The sequence below is a fragment of the Chiroxiphia lanceolata genome, chromosome 5 (assembly GCF_009829145.1).
Source record: "Chiroxiphia lanceolata isolate bChiLan1 chromosome 5, bChiLan1.pri, whole genome shotgun sequence".
Classification (NCBI taxonomy): domain Eukaryota; kingdom Metazoa; phylum Chordata; class Aves; order Passeriformes; family Pipridae; genus Chiroxiphia; species Chiroxiphia lanceolata.
Genome location: NC_045641.1, coordinates 56,263,598 through 56,290,229, shown reverse-complemented (window position 1 = coordinate 56,290,229; position 26,632 = coordinate 56,263,598). Strand labels below are relative to the sequence as shown.

The following is a 26,632-nucleotide window of genomic DNA, read 5'->3' as shown; positions in this document are numbered from 1 at the left end:
GTAATGCTCTTGGGAACTAGGAGCCTGCGTAGTTTGTGCAACATTTTGTCTTGGTTGTAAGGATTGTGGGCTGTCACTATGACTCTAAGGAGGACTTTCCAGCACTTTGATGGGAGACCACCTAGAATTACTGGTAAATAAACTCAAACAAGGGAATTTTGTTCCAGTACTAGGTTCTGGTACCAACTAGGTTGAAAACCTTCTTTTAATCTCTTTGACACTAACACACTATGTCCTTCCAGCCCTGTGTAAGAAGCCTAACAGCCTGGCTTTGAAACTAGAGCCATTTCATTTGGTAACCTGTTGGAAGAGATATCAATTTAGGCCGCCTAGAGAGTGCCCCAATTAATCAACCCTAACTATTATGTGATATGAGGATCGAGACTATACTAATTAGGAGATAAAGCTCTCTTCCTACCTCTTCCTCTCCAGCAAAAGTCACTACCTGATTAGGTTACATATCCCAGGATTGAGCACAATTCACTAGGGGTAGGATGTCAGCTGAAAGGGTTTATATGTGTGCTCTGATTTTCTATTGAACAAAAGACTGACTACCAAAAATAACTCTTAATACTGACTTTTATTTTATGGCCTAATACTATGAAAAGGATTTGAGCATGTATGAATCCACATGAGGTGTTCATTAGCTTGTCTGTATTTTAATAATGGTATGAAAATTAAGAGATATTTTGTTATTAAGTAACTTTCTAAGTAGTTATCTCCATAACATTAAGGTGAATTACATTTTTTAAAGGAAATTTTACCTCATTTGGTACAACAGACTGAAAGATAAGACACTAATCCTGGCAGGAGAGCTCATTCTCCATGGGAAACTAAGCATAGGTCCATGATAAAATGGATCTATGGGCTTAACTCTCATTTAATGTGTTCCTTCTCACTCCTAACCCTCTGCTACAAGCACAATGCCTTCTTGATGGTGACAGCACAACTGTTCATGAGTCTGCGTTTTGAACTAGACCTCTGAAATCCGGTTGAGGAAAAGCAGTATGTAAGGGAGAGAATAATAATGGAAAGTAGTTTCCCAATCTGTCAGTCATGCTGCCAGGTATGGTGAGCAGCAATGAGTGGTGGAAAGTGGGAGAAGATTTTAGATAGGACTGTCTGACACAAGCAGTAGTAGTAGTGCCAAGGGTAAAAGTGTCACTTAAACCAGCTTCAGAAAAGAGCTCCCATATTTCACTAAAGAGATGACTAACATATTTTTCTACAAGCTGCTAAATATGAGTTCTGGTAGGCTTTGAAAGGACAAGTTCTACCATGCCATATTCTGCAGCCAGAGGTTCACTTGAGTGTGATGATAGGGACCACTGCAGCCCAGAGTAGTTCATCTCCCTTGAGCAGTATTTGATAATATCTGGCCTCCCCAGTTCTGGAAACAGGTTTAAAAATCTCAAAGTGGCATTACATGATTATATCCCTATCACTCATTCTTTCCACATAGTCCTTTGGGGCATGGAATCTGTATCTCTCTTTTCACAAATATTTACTCTCCCGGTGTATTTGCCTTTGGCCTAATATATCACATTGTTCTTTAATTAGAAAGTTAATGAAAAGGAAGAAAATTGTCAGTATTTGTCCAGCAGCAAGAGTCTATCGGGTTACAGGGCAGGATCTCAGCCAAGCACCATGTTTACATTAATGCTGATGCTGCGCTACCACCTTGTGGGCAAAAGGTAAATAGCGCTGAGCTGTTCGACACTCAGGGACAGGGTCCGCGTGGAGTAAACACGGCGCTGGCTGAGAAGGTGACTGGGCAGTCCACTTGATAAGGACAGTACAGTCTGAATCCTCCAGACTGAGACAGCTGGAGATCTGGGCAGCCAGCAGAAGTCAAACAGATTGTGGAAATCTGCTGGAGCTCTGAAGCGTGATAGCAGGTGAAGGGTACCCTTCAAAGAGATGTGACAGTCTGGTTCTCCTCTAGGGTATAAAAATAAGCAAGTAGGATGAAATCATGTTCCTATCATACTAGAGTACCAATGCCTTTATATAAGAAATTCCTCTGATCTGCCTGCTCCTAACCACAAACCTCAGAGCTACTTACAAGTTCCTTGACTGTCTTCCACCTGCTAACTCATCAGACAAGTCCTGTGGCAGTGTATTACCTTGGAGTCCCAACACCTCTCTGTTCTTCTCTCCACATGGTGGGATTACAGCAACTCTCTTGCATTTCAGTGCTGTGCTTCAGGGAAGAATAGAAATGAGAGAACCACCTAAAACTTCAGTTACTGAGTATATTATAATTAAGAATATTATTGGCAACCTCTTCATCCCGTCAGAATTCAGTGCCCCACCGCACTTAATAGATTGCAAGAGAAAAAGCTGTATTTGAAACATTGTCTTCCTTTTCCCTAAAACTGAAGGAATCTCCCTGCATGTCTGAAACTCTGCACAATTACAAGTACTGTCTGATGTGCCTCCTCACACAGGAATACAGAAGGATTTGGAAAACAAGTGTTGCTCTGACATCTCTGTTAAAAGCCAAAGACTTCCCTGGAATTGTTCAAGAAACGACTGGACCTGGCACTTAGTCCTACTCTTCAGTTGATATGGTGGCCTTTCATCAAAGGTTGGACTTAATGATCTTGGAGGTCTTTTCCAACCTTAATGATTCTATGACTCTATGATTGGCTGAAGGTAAAAGCTTCTGGGGACTGAGTTTCCTGTTAGTCAACAGGCTAGAGATCCAGATTTGCACTAATACCAAATTCTCTCTGTGGTCTGATGTGATGCAAAATCTTACTCAAGGTTTTTACATCCAGAGAACATATCCAAAAAGCCCAATTAATTTGGCATTACAGAACAAGCCTTTCTCAGTTGTTCTTCTATTAGAGTAGTTCTCTTCATGTGGTAAGTTACATGTCTGCTGGAGTAAGCACATGAACTTGGGTCTCTAACATGACTACAGATTGCCTTAGTGGTAGGCAGCAGCATTCTTTCTGCTTTTCCTTCTGTCTCACCTCCCCCATCCTCTACATTTTCATAAGACAGTTTGAGCATTTTTACCAGGATTGTCTCTTCCAAGCTCAAGAATGATCCATCCTGACAGACAGGAAGCCAAGGAAAGATGGCAGGAGGCCTGCATAGATGAAACAGGAGCTCCAGACAAACCTGAAACATAAAAAAAGAAACATGCAAGAGATGAGTTTAGTTTCAGATCTCCCATAAGGAATATAGACATATTATATCCTACAGGATGAGGTTAGGAAAACCAAAGTCCAGCTGGAGTTGAATCTGGTGAGGGATGTAAAGGAAAACAGGAAGGGCTTCTACAAGTGTATCTAGAGCAAAAAAGTGGGGGAAATGTAGGCATGCTGCTGAATGGGATCATGAAAAAGACTGAAGAACTCACTGACTTCTTGGCTGGAGAAATGGAACAACCGGAATCTTAGTGAAATGCAAAATCCTTCACCTGAGGTTGATTAGCCCCATGCACCAGTGCAGAGTAGGGCGATGCACCAGCTGAGAAGTAGCTTGGCAGAAAAGGCCAGATGGCTAGGGAGAACTGGTGGACAACAAATTGACCATAAGCCAGGAATCTGTCCTTGAAGCAAAGATGGCTAACAGCACCCTGGGCTGCATTAGAAAGGCTGTTGCAGGCAGATGGAGATAGGTGATCCTTCCTTTCTTCTCATCACTGGTGAACCCACACCTGAAGTGCTGCAGCCACAAGGACAAGGACAGACATACTGGGGCAAGTCTAATGAAGGAATGTGAAGATTATTTATAGATTGGAGCATGTGACATACAGGAAGATACTGAGAGAGCTGGAACTATTCAGCCTGGGACAGTGAAGGCAGTGGGATCTTAGTAATGTGTATAAATACCTGATGGGGAGAATAAAGAAGGTAGAGACCCTTCTCATCAGTATCCTGGGACAGAGGAAATGGGCACAAAATCAAATATATGAAATTCTGTTTAAATGTGAAAAGGGTTGTGTTTTTTTTTAATACTGTGAATGGTCAAACACTAAAACAGGCTGCCCTGAAAGGTTGTGTAGTCTCTGTCCTTGGAGATATTCAAAGCCTGATTGGACACAATACTGAGCAACATGCTCTAGTTAACCCTGCTCTGAGTAGGGTGTTGGACTACACCATCTCCAGAGGTCCCTTCCAAACTCTCTGATTCTGTACAGTAACATGTACAGAATCCTCCAATGCTCCTACATACAACTTCTTGTTCCCTTTTTGGCAGAGAGAGGAAAAACATTTCTGTCTCTTGATTCCACTTTCAGGATAACATTCAGCCCACAGTTTTTGTGGGACGTGAGTCCTCATGCTCTCTTCAGCACTTTTCCCTGCCCTACTTCTACTGTTTTCCAAAGAAACTTATTGAAACATCACAGCTCCCCTCAAGCCCCAGCTTCTGTCTTACAAGGACATGGAAAAGACCAAAGTCTATATTATCTTTTTGTGTGGCATAAGCACAGGATATGCCAAGGGCATGAGGAACAGTAAGTGCACTGCAGGTGCTCTTCCACTCCAGCTCTGTGTAAGAGCGATCCTTTAATTCAGGATTAGATCACTCACCTCTTATTCTGTCTCAAACACAGCAAAATCGCTACACAGGACTGCCGTGAATCCAGGACTCCCCCATATTTTCTCACCTACTGTCCTTTTGCTTTTCTCTTCCACTGACCAATAGTGTGAAATAGCAGAGCTGCTGTGGAGTAACATGTTGTGTACTATTGAACTTAGTCTTAATTTCATCTACCAAGATCTTGCTAGTGAATGTTTTTCATGTAATACTGAAAATAACTTCTTTACTGAGGGTGGAAGTCTGGAAATGTGACAAATTCTGAACCTGTTTCTCTGGAGAGAAATTGCTAGCAGAAGACTTTGTGATGGTTTTGTAGGAAGAATTCTGAGTAAAACAGTTCTTGGTGTTTTTTGGTGGTGCCCTCAACTACAGGAGTACATTCTTCCTCACTTCTTTGAACAAGGGTCCTTAAGTAAAAAAATATTTCCTATTGCTCCATGTTTCCTAAACAATATAATTTACCTTGCTCTGTCTTGCACACGAATATAAACAGGGTTCCACAATATCAAAACTGATATATTAGAAAGCAAAAAACCTGAACTTCCTTTCCTGAATTCTCAGGCGACATAGTACACCATGAAGCACAGCCTAAGATAGCTCTTCTGAAACTCTGTTGTACTACATATTTTAGCAGCTTAGAATACAGAACTAAGCCATCAGTAGGAAGCATACGGGCCCTGCAGTCCACTGTAATAAATTTAGTCTTTTCAGCTGTTAGCACTTAAAGGTTTTGGTAAACTGCTTGAATGTGAGGAGCAATTTTTAGAAATTAGTCAGGAAAGACTTTGTACAGACCATCTTTTCCATTTAAATAGTAAAGAGTGATGTGTTCTCTAGTTCTATGTATAATGACATCATTGCTTCTTTGCTTTGTGTTTTCAGTCTGGTTCCTGGACAAATAGAGATGTCAAGGTAATAGAAAGTCAATTTTCTCCATGAAAATATTTTTATCTATCTATCTATCTATCTATCTATCTATCTATCTATCTATCTATCTATCTATCTATCTATCTATCTATCTTTAACTCCATTTAATCGAGTAATATAGCAATATAGAAACAAATGGTGTACTTACAAAACACAGAGAAATTGTGCTTGAATGGCTTGCCCACAACCCAAACAGGCAATATCATCAGAAAGCCAGTACCAAAATAGTGATGGGGTGGAATTATTCCCAAACTGTGTATGTACATGGTAGCAATATTGGATGATAGATTGGTAATGGAAAGTCCATTCTGGTAAATTCTGACTTGCTTTCTGCCCAGGGATAAAGACTGGTAATTGAAAGAAAGTTATAACAAGTAACACTGGCTAGCAACTTTCATTTGTAAAAACTCCTTCCTTCTCAACCTCTCTGCAGCTAACACAATGTTTCATAAAGGGGCAAAACTTCAGATTCAGTTGCAAAGCCTGCCTTTGTAGGATACTAGAGATGCAGGAATCAAGTTAAATAATTTTGTTTACTCAGATTTAAACCAAGAAATATGAACTAATGCAAGAGTCAGAACCAAATGAAATGTCTGAAGTACAAGACTTAAACACTGTACAAAATTCGTATCGTCATCCAACACACATTCCATTTCTAACCCATCAGTTTTGGGATTCATTCAGGAAATACTTAAAAGCAGGCTTTTTTAATGGGTTCTATTGAGACTGTTTCTAACAGTCTTGTACAAAACATAATGATGATCATCTGTGTCATCTTGTGAGATGTTATTGAAGACAACATTTGATAATTAAAAAAATTAATAAATATTTTCCTTCTGCAAGTTCATTGTAATTGTCTGTTTATATCAGAGTTTTTAAAGTGTGCCAGTCTACCACTTCAAGGAATATTTCATCATACTGACAGTTGGTGATTTTTTCTCTGTCAGTAAATATAAGAGGAAAGTACTAAATGCTGCACAGTGGTATAACTATAAATAGATCCTTTATTTGTTACTTCCGAATTTTATCTATTATCCCGCTAACAGAAATTTAGCTGTTGATTCTGTGGGATCAAGTCAAACTGGCTTCACTAAAGTCAGCAGTGTATTCTATTTTATTGCACACCATGCTCAAACTCCACGTCTTCAGTGACAGATGAAATAAGCCACATCATTGTAAATGGTATCTAAAATTTTTATAAAACAGCCACTCAACTTCCAAACTGGAGAATTCTTCTAGTTACTGTACCTGGCAGGTGTTAGGTGCTATGTTTTATATTCAGTAATTTATGTTTAAATCTATCACAGTTAATGTTGTGAAAGATGTACCTTGAAGATTAACACCACTGGTTGTGGATGGGAGTAGAGGTTTGGTTTTGATACATCAGATGGTAGCTGTCACCTCTTTTACCCAAGTGTAACCATTTTGCCAGGTCTTAATTGCCTTCGGCAAGGGCCCGGTTTAAAATTAAGTGTCCATGTGGTGCTCAAGTTTCACCCTGACCCCTGCGAAAATAATATTGAACTTTCTCCTGTTCAGTGGCTTAATTTTCCCCATTTGCAAACACAAATTGAAGGGATCAATAGATAAAATTTTAAATTAAAGTTAAAAACAAACTCTTGACAAAGTAGTTAGGGTAGAAGACAGCACCTAGTATACGGTTCAAGGAATAAAAATTTTACAGTCTTCATTTTGAGGGGCAGTGCTTGATCAGCTGTTCCCTTTTCCTTCCTAAGACAGCCTTCTCAAAATTTAGGACCCTGACGTCTCGCAAGGCAGCAAGGCCTGGTCAGCTTCAGTTTTCATAGAATCATAAAATCATAAAGTTTAGAAGAGACCTTCAAGATCATTCAATCCAATGGCCCACCCAGCATTACCATTGTAACTCCTAAACCATATCACCAGATCCAGGTGCTGCTTGAACACCAACTCTTTGGGCAACCTGTTCTGATGTCTGACTACCCTAGAAGTGAAAATTTTTTTTCTAATATCTGATCTGAATCTCCCCTGTCTCAGCTTAAGACCATTTCCTCTTGTCCTCTCACTGCAGGCACAGCAGAGTAGACTGGCCTCATCTTGCTATAACCTCCTTTCAGGTAATTGTAGAGAGCAATGAGGTGCCCTTGAGCCACCTCTTCTCTAGACTAAATAAACCCAGCTCCCCTGGTGGTTCCTCACAAGAAATGTGTTCCAGACCCTTCACAAGTCTTGTTGCTCTTCTCTGGTGTGTTCTTTTCCACTCACCATGTAAAAAACTCTTTTCCAAAGATGCCTTTTCTACTTTCCAAGCTTTGCACCCCATGTTAAAAGTAAATGCCTTAGATAAGGATAGCACTCCTCAGGCATGATTAAAAAGTCTTAACTAACCTAAACTCCTCCAAATTTCTTCCTTTACACTAAAAAGCTCCCTTTCAGACAGAAACGTTTCTCAAGTATAACGAAACAGCATATGCAAAGCAAACATGTTTCAGGCCTATCCACCGGTGCTTTAGGTTCCTCATCCCTTTGCTCTGCCAGTTGTCAGCCAGACTCTTTTTCTAGTCTGTCTTTCTTTCCCCTGAGGAATTTTTGTGGTGGGAGAGGGTGCCAGAGATTTGCTTTCACTTTGGGCCTCAGCCACCAGCATTACCTAAACTTAATGTATATTTAATACGATACAGCCAGTAACCCTTTCTGCCAACCTCTGATCATGCACCAGCTGAAGAATGCTGCAAAGTAATGTCTTCTAACTGAATCTCAAAGCCCATGTATAAACTCCTGATTAGTGGTGGGTGAGATTACCAGGGATGTATGTATATACCCCTCTGTTTCTATGCCAACTGGAATTTCTCCATGCTGTAGGATATCTACGGAAGCAGGCTCCAGAGAGCCTTATGTTTTTGCAGTATGTGTTTAAGGCAAAGCTACTGGAGGGTTTTTCCTGGTAGCTTCACTTCCTGACTCAAGAAGTCATGTAACACTTCTATGTATGGTTAGTTGATGGTTATGATTTACTGGGTAAATGATGACATTTCAGTGATGGGTGTAAGGAGATCTTCATTCGTGTGGTTGTACATGGAAGAATTAAATGTTTTAGGTTTCTTCAGGAATATGCTATCATTTCCATGGAAGCTTGCTTTGATTTGTTTTCTTCTTCATTCACAGATCATCAGAGATAAGGAAGACTTAGGGTAATGAAGTTTTTCTTCTTGGAAAGTCTTTCTCTTTTTTCTTTTTTTTTTTTTTCTCCCCCTGCTGGCCTTTCTTGAAGTGGTTAAATAAGGTTTACATTCACCAGGTACTATAAAGATCAAAATGTTAAGGGAACAAAAGGGAAATGATTGAGAAGGTCTTTCTGAGGATGACAGCTCTGCATTGTAATACAACGCTGTTTCTCATGGGAGTGGGTGGGAGGCCAGCCTAAATTTCCTCTTCCTGTCCTGCCAAATTCCCCAAATTGCATAACTCTGTATTCTCCTTACACAGTGGTACCCTTGGCATCCCTAGCAAATCTGCAGGGAAGCAGTGAAGCAGCTGGAGACTTGAAGGTGGACCAAAATTGGTAGAGGACAGACTTGGTTAACCAAAAAACAAAACAAACCCAAACCCACAAACTGAATTTACTAACTCTCCCATGTATAACAGAACAACACAGTACAGATTTAATAACATACACTATTTTGTTCTAAATGCACTCCATCTAGGAAAAATAAGTTTATCAGGATAAGCAAAGGACCCATGGGGAGTTCATCAGTTCAGTTTCAAGTCACAAGATGTGTTTTACTTGGCTTTGGAACCTTCTTGTGTAAGATTAATACAAAACTGCTGAAATGCAAACTGACAAAAAGACATATTTTTACTGGTTGGTGCTTTTTCCTCTGTGCCATTATTTTCATCAGGAGGCCCCATTGCTGCCTTTCCCATCACTGCTGCTTTAGGCTGACAGGAGTATGAGGTACTTCTTGGCTTCTGTGAGGAAGTGAAAGAATGACTATTGGAAGAGCAGAATGACTAGTGTAACTCATAAGGATGTAACCCTGAAGACTTTTGTTTTGTCACTACATTGAATAAAAAGAAAAGAATTTGGACCTTCTTAGAGGGGAGTGTCAAACATGGCTATCCTAGGGTAGGTTCTGCCTGAGGAAGGAGGGAAAGATTTACCTCCTTTGGAAAAACATTTACACATCTTAAAAGTTCAAGTAGCCAAATCCATTACTTTTGCAGCTCCACTAAGTTTCACTGGAGGAGCCTCCCCTAGTCGAATATGCCAGCTGACTATCACTAAGACAATAAAAAAATGCAAGTACACCCACAGTGGCTTTGATAATCCCACTCTTGTGGTCTGTGTACAGCACCTTAGACAAGCTCAGTACTGTCACTGGGATTGCTTGAGAGATTGGGTACTACTCAGCGTGTGTAAGGGTGGGAGAATCTGGCTCCAAATGGCTTCTTTTTCTCTCCTTGCTACAGGAACTGGAAAAGACAAGGGTGTGTGGGCGGGCCTGGAGTCCCTCCAAGGAAAGTGTGAGGCCTTGGGCAAAACAAATCCATCAGGTCTCTCATTTCTTCCAAATATAGGTCTGTTCTGAGTAATAGCCAAACTCAAGTCTAAATTCCACATTCAACCATTTCAGAGGGAATACATGAAAAAGACCCTATGGCCTACAGAATCCGTCTATAGAAAATATTTTGATAGCTCTTCCGCTCTGGCATTATCTTCCACTTAAAAAGAAAGAAAAAGAAAATACACAGAGCTGGAGCACATGATTCAATTTTCACTGTAAAAGGACTGATTGATGAAAATAATACTTCTGAAAACAATCTGTTGTGAGCTATCAAACATTTTTGCCTATGCACCAATTGGCAGGAAGCAGACAGATAAATTATTACAATATGTAAGGAAAGAAATTGCTCTGAGGAGAAATGGTATTTGTGTGTGTGTGTTTATGAGCAGGATAAGTAGAATTAAATCCATAAAAGCATGCTGAGAGATCATCCTCCATCACAGCAGAAATATACTGGAAGGAAAGGAACTCACTTCAGCTCTGTCCTTGGCTGAATTTCTAGCAAAACAGGGTTTATGATATGCAAGTGTTCTTCTAGAATAGAATAGAAGAATCCTGGATTTGGAAAAAAAAAAAAAAAAGCTTGGGATGCTCCTGCTGTTGAGAGAAAGGGAGTCTCATAACCATTTTTGTCAAGATACTTCCAAATTTTTCAGGCATCACCACACTTTAATAAAATCAAGCATTTGCAACAGCTCCCCAGATCTTGAGTATTACTACCCATGGGAAAGTTTGCTGAAGTGCTTGTAGACATGAAGGTTTAAGAGACAGCATTCCGTTAACTTTCAATAAGACAGTTTCTTTAGAGTCTGGCACATGGACAAATTACAGTGAGATAAGCTCTGCATGAAGTAACAGCATGTGGATTGCTCTGTTGTGACTGTCTGTGTACGTGCTCCTATCCCACAGCAACCAGTTCAGGAAGGGATGATAACTCCTTTTCCATCAAGAGCCAAACCACCTCACATTTACCTCAGAGTTCAGACCTTGTACACTGGCAGCTGGTGGGGAGCAGTGCACAGGGTAGCTGTCTGCCACTTGCTAAACACACTTTTGAATAAATGAGTAGAGCTTCTAAGCTGCACAGGATGAATCACATTCGTGGATCACTATCACCCAGCTTGAGCCATGAGATCCACATTTTGCCTGCTTATGCCATACCTGTAGCCTGCATCAACCCCATCTGTTTGTACTGCTGCTAAGAGGAGATGGAATCCTTCCTGTCTTGAGCATTGTCTTCTTTTCCTAAACTTTCTATTTGTGAATAGTAGAGGAAGGAAGGGGACATGAAGAACATGAAACTCTGGAATAGGCACTTATTAGATTGATTCTAGGAAACATGACCTGCAGATTGTAGATAAATTTCAGGAACATCTCAGAGAGGGGCTGGAGAGGCAAACAAGATGAATTGGAGCACATATCAGATATTTGTTCCATAGCAAGGCTATACAGCTGCTAGTGGTTGATCTCAGGTTTTCCACTAGGTGTTCCATGTATTTGACCTTTCGATTATTACTACAATCATCATGACATCAATAAGAAGCAAAGATTTTTAAAGGTATCCTGGGGAATCTGAATCCCATGAAAAAACTAACAGAAGCCTATCTCTTAAAGACCTCTTTGCAAATCTTTCCTTACACAAAAATCTTCTCCTCAGAATTCAAATTTCTTATTCAAATTAAGCACCCTCGTATGTGACAGGGCCAGAGCATCTTGGGCCTTTTATTTTCTGCTTTTTCTTTTAGCCAAAGTACAAATATTCTGTGATCTGAAATGCGACAGGAAATCTTTTTGTCTTATTTGAAGGCTACTGAATGTGATGAGTATTTTAAAAAATAAATAGTGAGCAGAAGTAAAGTGTTCCTCCTACAAAGCCTTGTATTTGCACATTGTAAGGGAACCATTCATAGTTTGCGGGCACAGTAGTTGATAATAATTGCTAGCAGCAATGAGCTAGCTGCAAGGACTGCTAACTGTAGGCAGCTAGCCAACCTAAGTGGTTGTGATCATGTCATGAAGGCAGCAAATAAAAGACTGTGTGGATGAAAAGTTACTGTGCTATTTTGTGATAGATAACTTGAAAAGATGACAGGGGAATAAAAAAACCAATAAAGTCCAATAACAAATAAATACACTGCAAACAGATGTAGCTCATATCACCTACCAAAAATTGGTAGGTGATATTTGGTCTTTCGTGTCATTGAAACATACTAAATAGGAACTTACTAAATAGGAACTGACTAATGTGTTTAAGTCAGCAGCATAAATTACAGTGAAAAGATTAGATAAACTGAGCTGGTTTTCACATTAAAGATTTTTGCATACAACTACAGCTTCATCACTAACTCTTCAAGTGCTGAAACCACCTTCAAGTATCTCAGTGACAGGTGAGATGAACTGCTGTAGTTTTAAGAGATGTTTTCAAGGGCCAAGCAGAGGTTTTTTAGTTCCTCTTTCGTCTGACAGAGTGCCTTCTTGACTTTCTGTGGTGTGTTCATAATTTCAACGCTGTTGGTGAAGGGGTCATAGTACAGAGCAAAAGGCTTCTTGATCTTCATTGTGTAGTTTCTGTGGGGGAAGAAGACAGAGCTTCTAGTTCAAAAGGCACTTCCTTAAGTGTAAAACTTGCAGGACCTAATTTCTCACTGCATGGTCATGGACTTATCGGGGAGCAAAGGCTGCTCTGACACATCCTCACGATACTCTTTAATGCTGTCTGGTGCAGTACATTCTCCCCATGGCAGAACTACTTGCAGCCCTGAAGATCTGCAGTGCCTTCTTTTCAGTGTGGCTGGCTTAGACCTGTCTGTGCTCTCACAGTTCTACACTAACACAATTCAGAGTTATTACAACCACAAGCTGAGGAATGCAGGAGCACAGCATGTCTGCCGCCTTCACTTCCAAGAAATAACCTGGAGTAGCTCTTTCTGCGTAAAATTCTAAAAACCTGTTGATACTAGGCATCCTCTATTTTTCTGTCTCTATTAAAAGAAAAAAAAACATGATTGCTTGCCATTTTTGACAATATTTTCATTAAGTACACGCTGGTAGGAACCCCCTGTACTGATGTTGCCATATGTTTTCTGTGCTGACAGATTCTTGTGCCTTTGGTTATTTTGAGCAGCTTTGGCTGTGCAACTGTCTTGAAAAAACTTATTAAAAAGCTTCAAGTCTGAGAATGGTGTATTCCTTGTCCTCGTATGTTCTTTCCAGGTTTGCCTGAGTCAAATGCTCTGCAAGTCCTCTCTCTTCTGCCAGTAAGTTCTCACCTACGTTTTTACACATATTAAAAATTTAATGTGAACATTCAGATTTAAGATGAGGAGCCTAATTAGCCATTGGTATAGCCCCAGCAGACAGTGCTTCTGGGGAAGAGGTGGGGACAGTAGGGAAGAAGTCTGGCTCAGGTTCTTTTCTTCTAATAAATTCCTCATTTCAGCTCCTACATGCTCCCCAGTAGCTCTACAATCAGCCTCCAGCCAGAATTGGTCATGTTGTTCTAACTGTTGGAGACGAAGGCCAGAATTTAAACTCTGCTTACTTTAAAAAAAAAAAAAAAAAGAAAAAAAAAGAAAAAAGAAAAAAAATCCTTACTGCATAGCATAATACAGTTAAAGAAATATGTTTAGAACCACCTCGAGCTAATTTGAAATAATGTCATTTGGATTGCAGTCAGCTACTGTGTAGAAATTATATTGCCTGTGAATGATGATTCTGCATTCTTGTGCAGATATAATCGGAGGAGAAAAGCAATCTTGTTTTTAAGCCCCCTGCTGATCCATGTTAATTCCTGAGACTGCTATAAAATTTCTGTGTGACCTTGGGTAAATCAGTTCTTCATGGCCTCCTATTTGTATGGACTAGCACATAGGGTGGGACTGCACTCTCACTATTAGTTACAGACTTTACTTAAGAAGTTGCTAAAATGAAGCATTGTTAAGATTAAGCATGGGACAGGGCATAGCAAGATATAATTCTGAATTTTTATGAAGCTTTTCTGAGATAAACAAGCTCATGTTTAATTTTGTTGCAAAAAAGCCATTAAGCAGATGCAATGAGTTAGCCTGGCATGGTTATTGCAAGAGTGGTAGATGTATCTGAGATTAAGACTCAAGCCAGTGTGACCCCCTCAATGAAAATACCCACAATCACTTTACTTACTGAAGCTTGACCTTGGCATCTTCAAAATTTTCTGCTATGAAATAGACAGGCTGGAAGGCTTGATCCTGATAGGGGTGAACTGCAGTCACTTCTGGATCAAAAGGCTTGTACTCTGGCTTGTTTGACAAAGCATACTTTGTAGCAGGAACAACACAGGTTAGAGCAGGTGAATGAACAGAGAAAGAATTAGTCCCTGCTGGACTGTGAAATTCTCTTCATGGAATAGTTAGGGGTAATATCAAGTCCTGTTCTTTCACAGGTCAAAGCTGATTTTCATAATTAGCATAATAAACCAAATAATAAATATTAAAAAATAAATTAAAAAAGAGAAATATGTATTTTCTATATTATATTGTTGGACTACTGGATACCAGAGCCATGTTCCAAGACACGAAAGGGAAAGCCTATGGCACTTCCCAAAATACAAGTATCTGGAAGAAAATAATATCATGCTACTTTTCTTCAACTAGTATCATAGAAGATTCCCAGTCCTGCGCAGCAGTACTTCAAAGCCCCCTTGTCCCTGTCACAAATCTCCCATTTCCTGTACTGAAGAACAGATAGAATGCTTCTGTGTTTTATGCACAGCTCCTAGGTCAGTATAGCAGCCTAAAATCTTCCTTGAAGCCCAAAATATAAATAAGCAGTATCCTCTGTGTGTGTGTGTTTGTGTTTTTGGACCCACAGAGATTCTTTTATATGTTCTTCTCAAGTTCTTTTACATTGTCCCTCAGGTAAACAGGAGGATTACGGAAGCCACTTCTGTCGACACTGCATTCCACAGGCACATCTTTATCATTTTTTTACATATACTGGAGATACCTTTAAACCAGACACCAGCTTAATACCATCACAGAATCCTAGGAAGGCAACACAGGTCAGGCTTAAAGTGAGTTCCTAGACAGTTTGTCTGCCCCTGAAACCCAAATGAGGTCCTTTAAAGCTAGCTCAGCTCTAGTGACATTTAAACTGCATCATAGATGTGCCTGAAAGCTGGTTGTGCCTCTAGTTGGCCAGGTTGGTGTCCCACAGACACTGTGGTGAAGTGTCCTGGGTGCAAACAAAAAGGAAAAAGGCAACCCATCTCAGTCAATGTTAAACCCATTTTGTCCACCTTCAGACTGTCTCATCCACCTAGGACAGTCTTTTAGTACCCACCCCTTCTTTCATATCTGCCTCTTTGCCTTTTTCTCTCCTTCCTCAGCCTTCAGAAGGCTCCCTTCGCTATTTTATAATCCAAATGCCAACTCTTATGGTACTTGTAAATAACTGGTAAGAGTGGGTGACACAGCAGAAGACTTTCAGTTCAGTCTGCTAACTGGAAAAATTCAGACAGTATCCTTAAGCCTATTTTTTGATATTTCACTGAACCAGGCCTGAACTCTCCATCACTGGAGGCCTGCCTTAACCAGGTGACCGATGTGCTGCAGAACTGGTGCAGAAATACATACATGGCTTTAAAGGAAAAAAAAAAAAGAACAATAATATAAAATGCTAAAAGACAGTGTTTTTCTTGCTCTTCATTTCAGTGTGTAATTGAAGAATAAACTTTGGAGAGCACTCATACAATCTAAGATGGTTGGTGCATACACAAACATGAGGCTGCTCTTAGAATCTTAGAACCTCTGGGGACTAATGGGAAAAGATTTCAGAAACTCAAAACCTGACAGGGGTCCCGCTATGCTGTCAGTGTTGAAGCAGAACTGAAATCCTATTGATTTCAGTGGAAGTTCAGCTTGAAACTGGATGGCCTTAAAGGCCTCTAAAAGTTAAGTACTAGTTGTGCTGCAAGAAAAGCATATGTAGCACTGAGTGTTGCCAGAAGTGCGGTATGAGCCATAAGATTTTACAGTATGTAGGACAGAGTCCAGCTGAGTGTTAACAGAAGAAGCATTTTGGATAATGTAGAACAGCTGACAGAATATAGTGAAATAAACAGTGCAATACTGAGAGCTGTCGGGGAGGAATTCTTACAGTTCAGAGGAGGCAAGTTTGGCCAGCAGTCAGACCCATTACAACTGTTCAGTTTAGACTCGGGTATGGTTATCCCTCTGATATATAGCTGCTGTTACCAAATCATTTGTTAGATAACAGGGATTCAAGTGCAAGACTCATGCAGATATTGTCTAGCTCTACCTCTCATCCTCTGCCTTTCCCCCAGGTTTTGCCCTGAGTTTGGGCAGGATCAGTTCATCCAAAGCAAATATCTACCTGAAGCTGAGTTTAAGCTGCTGAGAGTGTGTGCTGTGGAGCAAAGGGAAATGTTTTGAAGATTTCATAGTCAGGATGTGGTTCCCTGGGTTGCAGTCACACACCCACAGAGAGTCAGTCCAGGCTGCAGTTCAGGGATGTTCCCAGGCTTCTTGGTGATGCTAAGTTCTCATACCACATTAGCTGGATGTACTGGTGCTCACCCTCTTCAGCTGCTTAGGTGTTCTCTTCTTGTAGCTAACCATTTAACCTCAGTAACTCCTGCCCTTATTGCCTCCTCAATGACCAAATCATCCTGCTATTCCTGGTCTAGAAGCCTTCAGTGATGAGGAAAACCCTCCTTTGCACAGGCTGCTGCAGTGTGTCTCCTCCAACACATGACCTGCAGTGATAATCCTACAGTACTTGTTATATTCACTGCTAACAAAGCGCCAAAAACTTCACTACCTGTGCCAAATATGTCGATCAGCTGAATGATAGGGAATCAAGTCTGGGAACTCCATGCAGAAGCCTACCTCGGAGCCCATACTGAGAAGAGTGGCAGATAATTTTTAGCATGGAAAATGGCTTTCTCCCAAGCAGCAACAAAACTTATCTAGAGCTTTCCCAAGTGCCAGTCTAAAACTGCAAACTGTGTTTTGCAAGAAACTGAAGTCTATCATGAGTCCAGTCTTCATCTTCTCAAACAGATCTGTCTAGCCTCTGCTTTATTTCTAAAAAACAAAAAATCTTCTATGAATAGATACTGCACTACACATATTTCCTCTCTTCAGCCATAAAAGAGTTGGTATAAAAGTTGGTATACATTTGCAGGTTGCTAGCATAGGACCTCACTGCTTTACTCGCACTGCCACTGTCTACACTGAAGTTAGAATCAGACGCTTATGCAGAATACAGGGGTGAAATGGAAATATTTCTATTTTTCAGTTTGGTTCTAAATAAAAAGATGAATCAGTCAGCCACAGAAGGAAACTTCAGCACCTAAAGCCATGGATATAATTAACTTGTACATAAAAAGTTTCAGATGCTCAAGGTGAAGTGCACAGAACCACTAAGACATTGTCCCAGAAGCTACACAGTGATGAACTTGCAGAGCTCACACAGGGATTGTACAGGGTGCATAACAGCATTGCTGGTTAACTACTTGCCCATCTTCAGAATTAGGTGTTATGTACAAGATGAACACATTGTTGAAAGGGGGATAATTCTTCTTCATTACGTACTGAATATCAATGCCATCACATCTGCATGTATTTTCAGTAATATGATGGATGAAGACCCCGGCGGACCCAGCTTTATCAAAAGTTTATCCAGTAGCTTTACCCAACAACTACTAATGATACAAGTAATGAAAGGAAACTGCCATTTATCAACCCAAGGATAGTTATGACTTCCATTGTCAGCCTCGGAGGTAGGGAGTTCGAGATGCAGTTGTAGTTTTGTGTTATATAGCACAGTTTTGTGCACAAGCAGTTCTTGCCTACTGCTTTAATCAAAAGCAGAAGAGTTTGTTGGTGTCTGGGGAAGAAAAGGATGGAAAAAGAGGGGAGAGAGCACAAATCTGGTGCACTGAAATCCAGACTCTCCAAAAGCGAGCATTTTATGATGAGACTTTTTTACCTTCATCTGTGTCAAAATTACACAGAAAAAAAGAGGCAACATCATACAGATAGATTCTGGGGTGCATATTGCTATGAAAGCTACATAAGTATCAGCAATATGATTACCTGCGCCCTTTAGTACCCTGTTTAACATGTAAATAAATTTGACTTAAAACTATAAAATATTAAGATAAGCAGATTATAATAAATGTTGCATTGAACTGTGCTTTGACACTGGATCTTTATGGTTCTACCAGGTAAATAAATGCAAGTTTATTTTTCCTGTTTGTTGGTAGTGAAAATAGCAAGTACTGAAGGATTTTCAAATAAACAGTAGCTTCAGCCTTATTCTAGAACAGACAGGCATGTAAACAAAAAGGAATTGCACTGGAGCCTAATTGTTAGGGGAGCTTATTGATCTGCTGTTTCAAAGCAATACGCTTCATTGTTCCACAGATGCCAGCTACAGTAGTGCTAGCACACTGAAGTTCATGAGCAACCAGGCCAAGATCAGGCTGCTGTGTAGAAAGGAAGTCATGTTTATTTCTCTGGAGGGCTAACGAGCATGCAGATCTCTCAGCTTTTCAAGAGAGAAAGCTCTCTACAGATTTTGCTCACAAAAAATCTCCAAATTGCAAGTGTTGGGAGAAAACCAATGCTTAACTCAGCAAGTGGTAAAATGACGGCTGATGTCTGGGAGAGTTCCCCTTTCTCTGTGTTAATTTCAGCTGCCCCTCTGTTGGGACTCCTACTTTAAATGTCTTAGAATAATAGAATCATAGAATCAGCCAGGTTGGAAAGGACCTCCGAGATCATCAAGTCCAACCCTTGATCCACTACAGCTGCAGTTACTAGACCACGGCACTAAGTGCCACATCCAGTCTCTTTTTAAAAATCTCCAGGGACGGAGAATCCGCCACCTCCTTGGGCAGCCCATTCCAATGTCTGATCACCCTTTCTGGAAAGAAATTCTTGAATTGACATGGGAAGTGGGCTGACTGTACACCATTAGGACAGTTTTGCAATATGTTTATTGTCATAACAATCCAAAGATCTCCAGTTATGGGAGTCCAAGCTATGCTAATTCAGCAATTGTTCCGTGTGAATGTAGCCCTGTTAGGCTGCTGGTTTATGTGTTAAGCTTAAGATATGTCTCCCATGAAAAAAAAAGAAAGAAAAGTTTCTGATTTATAAAAATGCTTCAAAAGAGTCTTATTTATTTTCCTTTGGTTCTTACCAAATTTAAAAAAATCATCCAGTACCTGCACAACCTGAAGCAGTTGAGACCTAGTGATACCAGTTTAGAGCTTTTGCAATTAAAAAATCTTTACCTGCTTCATTGCTCTGCAAAACTAAGAAGTTAATATCTCTCCTAACTGCTGTTTGTCCAAAGGAAGAGAAATCCGTAAACTTTCTGTGAAGGTGTACAGTTCCTCTTTCCACAGCTAATCTGTCCAAGCAGGGCATTATCAAACCTGTGTACACAGATTTTCATCTATGTAAAACAGAGCTGAAATTAGTTTTGAAATTTATTTAGGAATGTAAAATATTAAAGCATTTTCTTTTTGTAAGTGTCCATGCTATTTACAGTTTCTTTGCACTTTATTTCGTCCAGTCAGTCAGTGCCTTTCTGGTTCATATCTGTGTGAATGTCAATGGCATGGATGAAACAGCTGAGTTCATAGTAGGCATAATATTGCCCTCTAGTGAGTAATTCAGAAAGGTACGTGAGTTTTACATTCAAGTCAACTGCATTACTGCAGGTCTAATATTTTAAAGGATGGTTGCTCTCATTGCATTTCATTTCTAGATGGAAGACAGGTACCACAGTAGTTTTTCCTCTACTCAGTAGCTTCTGGGAAGGGAGAATTAATTTCTTTGCAAAAGAAAAATCTGAATTATAAATTGTACCAGTTTATGCAGAAGAACATAATTTGCTTTTACCAGAGAGTTCAGAAAACTGGATTATATAAATCTTTCAACACTTTGCATTTGACACATACCATAAGCTCCCCATAAGATGAAAGCAGTCCTGCCCCGTAAGCTTTGATCAATCCATTTTGCTTGCAGAGACCAAACTCCACAGTGAACCAATAGAGCTGGGGATAAGAACAGCTTGTGAAAAACAGTTTGAAAAAGGAGGGATTTTTAAGCTTCTCATTTTTCCTTTAATTGTCTTTTATCCTTATTCTTTAGTATATTTGTATCTTTGAATTTTATAGCTGTATATTTTAAGAAAATTATTTTTCTCTTAACATATAAAACACACTAAATGTTACACATATATTTTCAGAACTTGTCGCACTTCCAAAAAAAAAGAAAAGGATGGTTTATCCATTAGTGGCAAAGTACCCTTCAAGATTACACCAATTACATCTTTGTCATGCTCCAGTAGAAAATAAAGATACATTTCTCTGTGCCTTTCTTGTGATAAAGCATGTTTAGGACCATACTTCTTTACCTGCTGGACAGTAGTGGGATAAAAGCAACTCTTGGCTTTATCAAACTTTTAGTCCTTCCCTTATTATAAAATTTAAGGAAACGGTTCTGGACACATGGTAAATGAGGCATTTCAAGAATATGGCTTTGTATCACAACTCTTCAAGGTTCCTTTAGAGACACACAGCACTTACTGCCTCATACACAGGGATAGACCTTGGCTTTGGATTAGCCATAAGTACTGCATTCTCAGGACCCTGTTTAAAGAACTGCAGAGAATTTGTAAAATAATGTGAAACTCCGTATTATTCTGTCTATTCTTCGTTCTACATACTCTTTCTTTCTCTCACCCTTTTTCATATACCTTTTAATTTTGATGACTTGCTTTTAGCCTGAAAATTTATCATTAAAGAAACAACATGATAGGATCTTTCTTTTTGCAGAATCCCGAGCTGTTTTCTCTACAGTTCAGCTAATAATTACACATTTTTATTGTGTTAATAATGTTGATTCTTATTATTTCACAACAAAAAGTCTTTTGAGTATCTGCTCATTTCGCAGGAGGCCTTTTTGACTGCCGAATGAGACATGGGAGGAGGAGGAATTTTTTTTTACTGTTTCTTTAGATATCCTGTATTTGAATTCCAGTTAGTGAGGTTCTTTTAGCTCTCACTGTTTTAGCAGGCTACAAGAAATGGTGCTAGCGGCACTCTGTGGATGACATGAACACTGGTAGTTTCTCATCTCTGGTGCGTGGATCCACCTGCATAGTGAAGTCATGGGGCTGAATGAAATAATGGCATTTCAAAGTTTGTGTTACAAATGTTATCGACCATAGCAACAAGCAAAGTTGAGATTCTTTAAAGGAACTTTTATCTTAAATGTTGTCATAGCATCCAACCTAGTTGCCTGCATTCTCTTTATAATGAACAGAGAATGACAGGGACTTCCAGAGATTATCAGATAATTCACATTAGATTTTTATGTCAGGGTAATGAATACACTAGATTCTTCTCTATCTCCACTTTCTAGAAAAGGAAACTCAAACAGTGAGCCTAGATCAGATGTATAAATTTTAAACATTTGAGGATTTAGATGTTATTCCAGAATATATTTGCTGTTCAGAATACTTAAATGACACAAAGTTGTATTCTCACAGACTCTGAACTGCAGGTAGTCCTTTCAGAAAGATGCCTTTATTCTACCTCCTCAAACCCTAGAAGATACTATGACAATTTCAGATATGAGACCCATTATTCTTCTAATCTAAATCGTATCTCTAATCTAGTCCTATTCAGTCCAGGATCAGGGAGGGGTGCTTGCAGGGAAATGCTTTATGAAGCACCAGCCTTAACCCAATCTCACCAAGACCTATGTAACAATGCAAAATAGCTCTCTGGGACTCATAATTCTTTTCACCCTAGCAAAGGTATGACCTTAATCTCACTCTAGCCTTTCTAGACCCAGAGAGTGGAAATTGCAGTGGAAATGTGAACTGTCACTGTCACCAGCCCAGGGCCTGTATGATGTTATGAAAAATTCAGCACTGGTACCTTTTGCTCATCAAACTCTAAAAATAAGGCTAGTCTTACCTAGTCCTGACCTAAGGATGGTTTTGTGCAGACGGGTTTTAGGTGAGCCACAATCTCCTTCCTGAGTGGGGCTGTGGACTGGGAGAATTTCAGGAGTTAGTTTCCTCCCATTCACTACCTTTTCTAAATGAATCTCACCCAGGTGGGTGGCTCCATTCCTCCTCTGAAAAAGTCATCAAGACTGGTAAATCGATGTCATTATTCAAAAAAAATCACTGGCCTCCAGAGGACTTTCAGAACAGTTTAAAATGTCAGTAAAGGACTTCATGAGTTGTTTTGACAGATGTATAGTGACTAAGAACGGAATGACAGTACCTACTCTAAAATTGCTGTTAAGTGCTCACCTATTCTGTGAGGTTAATAAATATGAGGTGAATCAAATTCTGATGGTTCTCTGCACCTTGTGTAGGAGAAAATTCAGGTATCACATTTGTTATCTAGTCTATTGGGTAAATCTGGAAAGTGAGTTGGGACCATCCTGTGGCTGAAATTGTAAAAACTCAGCTTAAGAAATATGTTTTTATAAAATCAAGAAGTGTAAGTGTGTTCTCAGGTGGAATTACATGCTTCTGGGCTCCCCTAGAGGGACTCCAGTCTCTGCTCCAGAACTTTCCCGACCTGTGGAGGAGGAGGAGATAATCCTGCTGATGCTCCCATTGTGTAGTTAACCCGAGACACAAGAAGAGCCTTCCCTGCATAGTAAGGGAGATGCAGTGAATCGTTTGGGGTTTGTCTCCAATATTAAACTGCCATCTCTACTTACTGTGGCCAGTTTCTCAATCTCCACTTCAGATGATCCAAGAGAAGCCAGTCCAATATCCTAAAGCAAGTAAGCAAGCAGGCAGTGTTACACTAGTGTGATTATTCAGCCCAAGGGAGAGAAAGAGGGGAAGGGGGAGGACCACATAATTTTGAGCATGAATAGCATGAACTATTCATTGTTTTTGTCACCCAAAATGACCTTCTATGGCTTCCAGGATGCCTACCTCTCCCTGGCCCCCAGCTACATACCACTGGGAGCCACATTAGATGAGTGTTTAATCCTCAGTGTTCTCTGTGTAAAATTAACCGTCTCTTGGCTTAATTCTGGACTGTCTATCCCAGACAGAGATTTATAGGGAGGCAAGAGAAGGAAGGACAGCAAGGTGGGTTTTATCTTTGTCATTACCTTTCTGTCTCTCACTCCTTCTGCGAGCCCTTATGAGTGGGTCAGATCTGTGTAGGGAGGGTTCTGTTTACTTTCATCTGTGCTTCCAGTTAAATGCTATTCTCACAATAGAAATCTGTAGATGTCTCTTTTCTGCTGTCCCAGAAGCCATATCATGCAGCAAACAAACAAAATTAGGGCACTTTTACCATTCATCGTCTCATGTTGAATGGAACAAAAAAGAATTTTCATGGGGTGAATTTCAACTGTGAAAACACTTTGTGGGAAAAATAAAGTGAAATGTGAAAATTCACTTAATGTGATCCCATGTTGTATAGTCTGTGTTATTGATGGGAAAAGGAGAAAACTGAAAGCTGTGAAATTGCTATAAACTTCTATTTCTAATGTGTCTTGAGTTCTGGTATTGAACTAAACTGAAGAGGTTTCTTCCAGAATAAATTATAGAGGTCTAGGATATTTAAAGCACTACTCCTCTGATTCTGATAATAACCAATATCTATGATCAAAAAGGTGACTGCCATGTATTCAAGTTGATACAACTGGAAACCACATTAGATGAGTTGAACTGATTTTCTTTTCAAAATATTCTGACAGGAACCTTCATCACATTACCCCTCTGATCCTATTGCCAGTTTCCACACTAGCCACTGATCCATAAGCCCGGAAAATGAGTTACCTTCTTCCCTCTATTATGGTTTTGAGCAACATTCATAGTTCTGAAGTCTTTAATTATGCAAGGTTGTTGAGTTCACTTGGGTCTGACACTGACTCCTCATACTAAATACTCCCTTATTGTACAAATAAGCTTGGTTTGCTTTTTGAAGCCTCCTCTCCAGTGTGAGCAATGCTGTGAGAATCTGGTGAGTTGTAAAAGGAAAAAGAGCTCTGATGAATGATGTGGTGATGGACACAATTAAAGTCTCGTGTGAGATAAAAACATATATCCAGAGACAGAACCAGCTTGGGGGCTCAGCGGCTGTTGCTGTTTAGGTTCATGTGGTGCAGGACAGGAAGCCAGGAGAGCAACATTGTCAGTAAAGCTCCACCATCAGCACCACAGAGACATCCTTCTCTGGACTGACATAGCCCTCCCACACAGAGAAGTCCCACAAGCACTCCCTGCCCTTCCTTTTACACCATGTCCGTAGGGAGCAGCGCTACCACTCCCTTGGAGTAAATGTCTCCCAGAGTGCTGCTAGCCCACCACCCCTGGAGGTTGTGATTCAGGCACAATCCAGTCTTAAAATTGCATGTATTTAAGGCACATTTGGCCTGCTATCCAGAGCAGTTGCTTAAACAGCCAGCAGAACAAGCTTCTTACCTGTGAGAACTGGGCAAACTCCTTGTCAGCTAGCATGGGAACATGACCCAGCAACTCATGGCAACAGTCTCTGAAAAATAAGTGACCTTCATGTCTGTTAAAGGCTTCTTTTTCTGCCTTTCATTAACTTCCCATGAAGAACTTTAGCCAACAGACCCCAAAGGAAGCTAGTACAAGAGCTGCTTCGCAGTGAATGCCTCCATACCTGTCTTGGCTCTACAAGGAGTGTGACAGAACATTCCCTTCTGCCATGGGAAGCCAGCTGCCCCTGCTACCTTGTCTATTGTTTCACTTGGGATGGCATGGACACCAACCTTCTATGTCACAACATCTTTGAAAGGCCCCTATTTTGTCCCAGGATACAACAAAAGCGTCTGTGTGAACTTGTAATTTCTCATGAAATGTTATTGCTGTTGTCTGGCCAGCACTTACTGGGAGAGTTTCACAGCAGGAAATCAAACCCCAGCAGATGGTAACTGAAGGCAGGATGAAAAGATTAAACCAGATATTCTCCAGTCTTTTCCTTCCCCAGACAACTTTGCAAGAGAGACAGAGAACCACACCCTTTCATGCATGACTTCCCCTTCTAACTCTCCAGCTACCAGTTTCCTAAATTGTTTCATTCTGTGGACTACTGGATAGAGCACCAGGGCCATTCCCAAGAGAATGATCCCCAACACATTCAGAAGGATGGGATTACTCCAGGGCACCAAACTTACGGTTCTGGGGAATGCATAGGAGAAGAGAAATGCCTTATATACTGTGTGCACGGGAAGACACGAAATGCCAGGCTGGCAAGGAAGTCACGAGCAGACAGCAGTCCTGCAGCTGGTCTCAGCTGGAAACCTGTTCTCTCTGTAAAGGGAAGGGAGACCAAACTTAGGCATTTCTAGGGTTAACTGCCCTAGAAATAGGGACCTAATATGTCCCTTCAGCAAGCATGGTAGGTAAACCCTAGCTTATCGTTATTGGTTTGCCCCTGTACTGCTATGGGACCAGTTACTGCAGCATCAAATCACTTAGCCATCCATCCTATATACATACACACAGCCGTGATATGAGGTATGGGAGTACTGCCTATCCCAGTTCACTTTTTTAGCACATTTACAGGCATTTATGTGCTATGTCCCACACGGCAGTGGTGTGTCTGAGGTCACACGTGATCCCTATGATCAAGCAGGAAACGGAACCTGCATTTTCAGTTCTGGCTTGTCTATTAATTCTTGGATTATCTCCCTCACTTCCTGTATAGCACATGTAAAATTAAAACAGGAGTTAGAGAAGTGACACAACCCATTCCTACCCTTGTCTGAGGGCACCTGGCTCTTCCCTGAATCTAGGTTACTGTTTAGCCCTCTCCTGAAAACTTTCTTCTTCCCTGCACTGAAACCCCCGGTACTTTGCGCTGTTGAAGACAGAAGTAGGTGGATCATGGGTCTGTTCTAGTTAGGGTAATTCTTCTGTTCCTCTGTTGGTATAGTTCAACATAACCCAGAGGTAGAATTGGAACATACTATTCCATTTAATTTCCCTTTGTCAGTGCATGCTCCACATAACTAGTGGGGCACTGTCAAAACCTGGTATCAATTTTGTCTTTCTGCCTGAACTTCATTAGAATGGGAACACACAGGAGAAAGAGCAATGGGTCATCATCAGAGATAAGGGTCCTGGAATTTAGCCCTTAACCATTTAATATCAGAATCTCCAAGATCGCTTTCACTTATTTTTCCCAGGTTTTTTTTATTTGTTTGTTTTGTTGGTTTTTTGTTTGTTTGTTTGTTTTACCATGATGTTTGTCTAGAACTACACAGCCTCCCAGTGATGCGATCATATGCATTTTGCTTTGCATATGTCCATAGAACAGGACAGAACAATGCCATAGTCTTGCACTTCAATTTCAGCTTGTGCTACCAGTGTTACCCCAGGACACCCTGCATTACTATGAAAGGTCTGATAGTCAACAGAACACACAATCTACATTTCCATGGGAAACATGTTGGTGGTCTGCAAAGCTCAGAAAACTGAAAATCACTGCTTTCAAAGTGAGCCAGTGATAATCTTTTTGAAGTCTTATATTCAAAATCTGTGTTGCATTCTCAGCTCCCATA

General features: G+C 40.4%; 1 protein-coding gene across 1 annotated transcript in view; it reads right to left on the bottom strand.

Annotated features, from left to right (window-relative positions):
• Nucleotides 1-11,575: 11,575 nt before the first annotated feature.
• The window catches only part of LOC116787627 (tyrosine 3-monooxygenase-like), a 31,089-nt gene continuing 16,032 nt past the window's right edge, over nucleotides 11,576-26,632 (bottom strand). The window contains exons 7-12 of the mRNA XM_032689392.1: nucleotides 25,244-25,379; nucleotides 24,525-24,594; nucleotides 22,799-22,855; nucleotides 20,008-20,103; nucleotides 14,193-14,326; nucleotides 11,576-12,599 (exon numbers count right to left, since the gene is read on the bottom strand). Coding sequence (XP_032545283.1) covers nucleotides 12,440-12,599; nucleotides 14,193-14,326; nucleotides 20,008-20,103; nucleotides 22,799-22,855; nucleotides 24,525-24,594; nucleotides 25,244-25,379 — 653 coding nt within the window. The 3' untranslated portion in view covers nucleotides 11,576-12,439. The remainder of the gene's footprint in view (nucleotides 12,600-14,192; nucleotides 14,327-20,007; nucleotides 20,104-22,798; nucleotides 22,856-24,524; nucleotides 24,595-25,243; nucleotides 25,380-26,632) is intronic.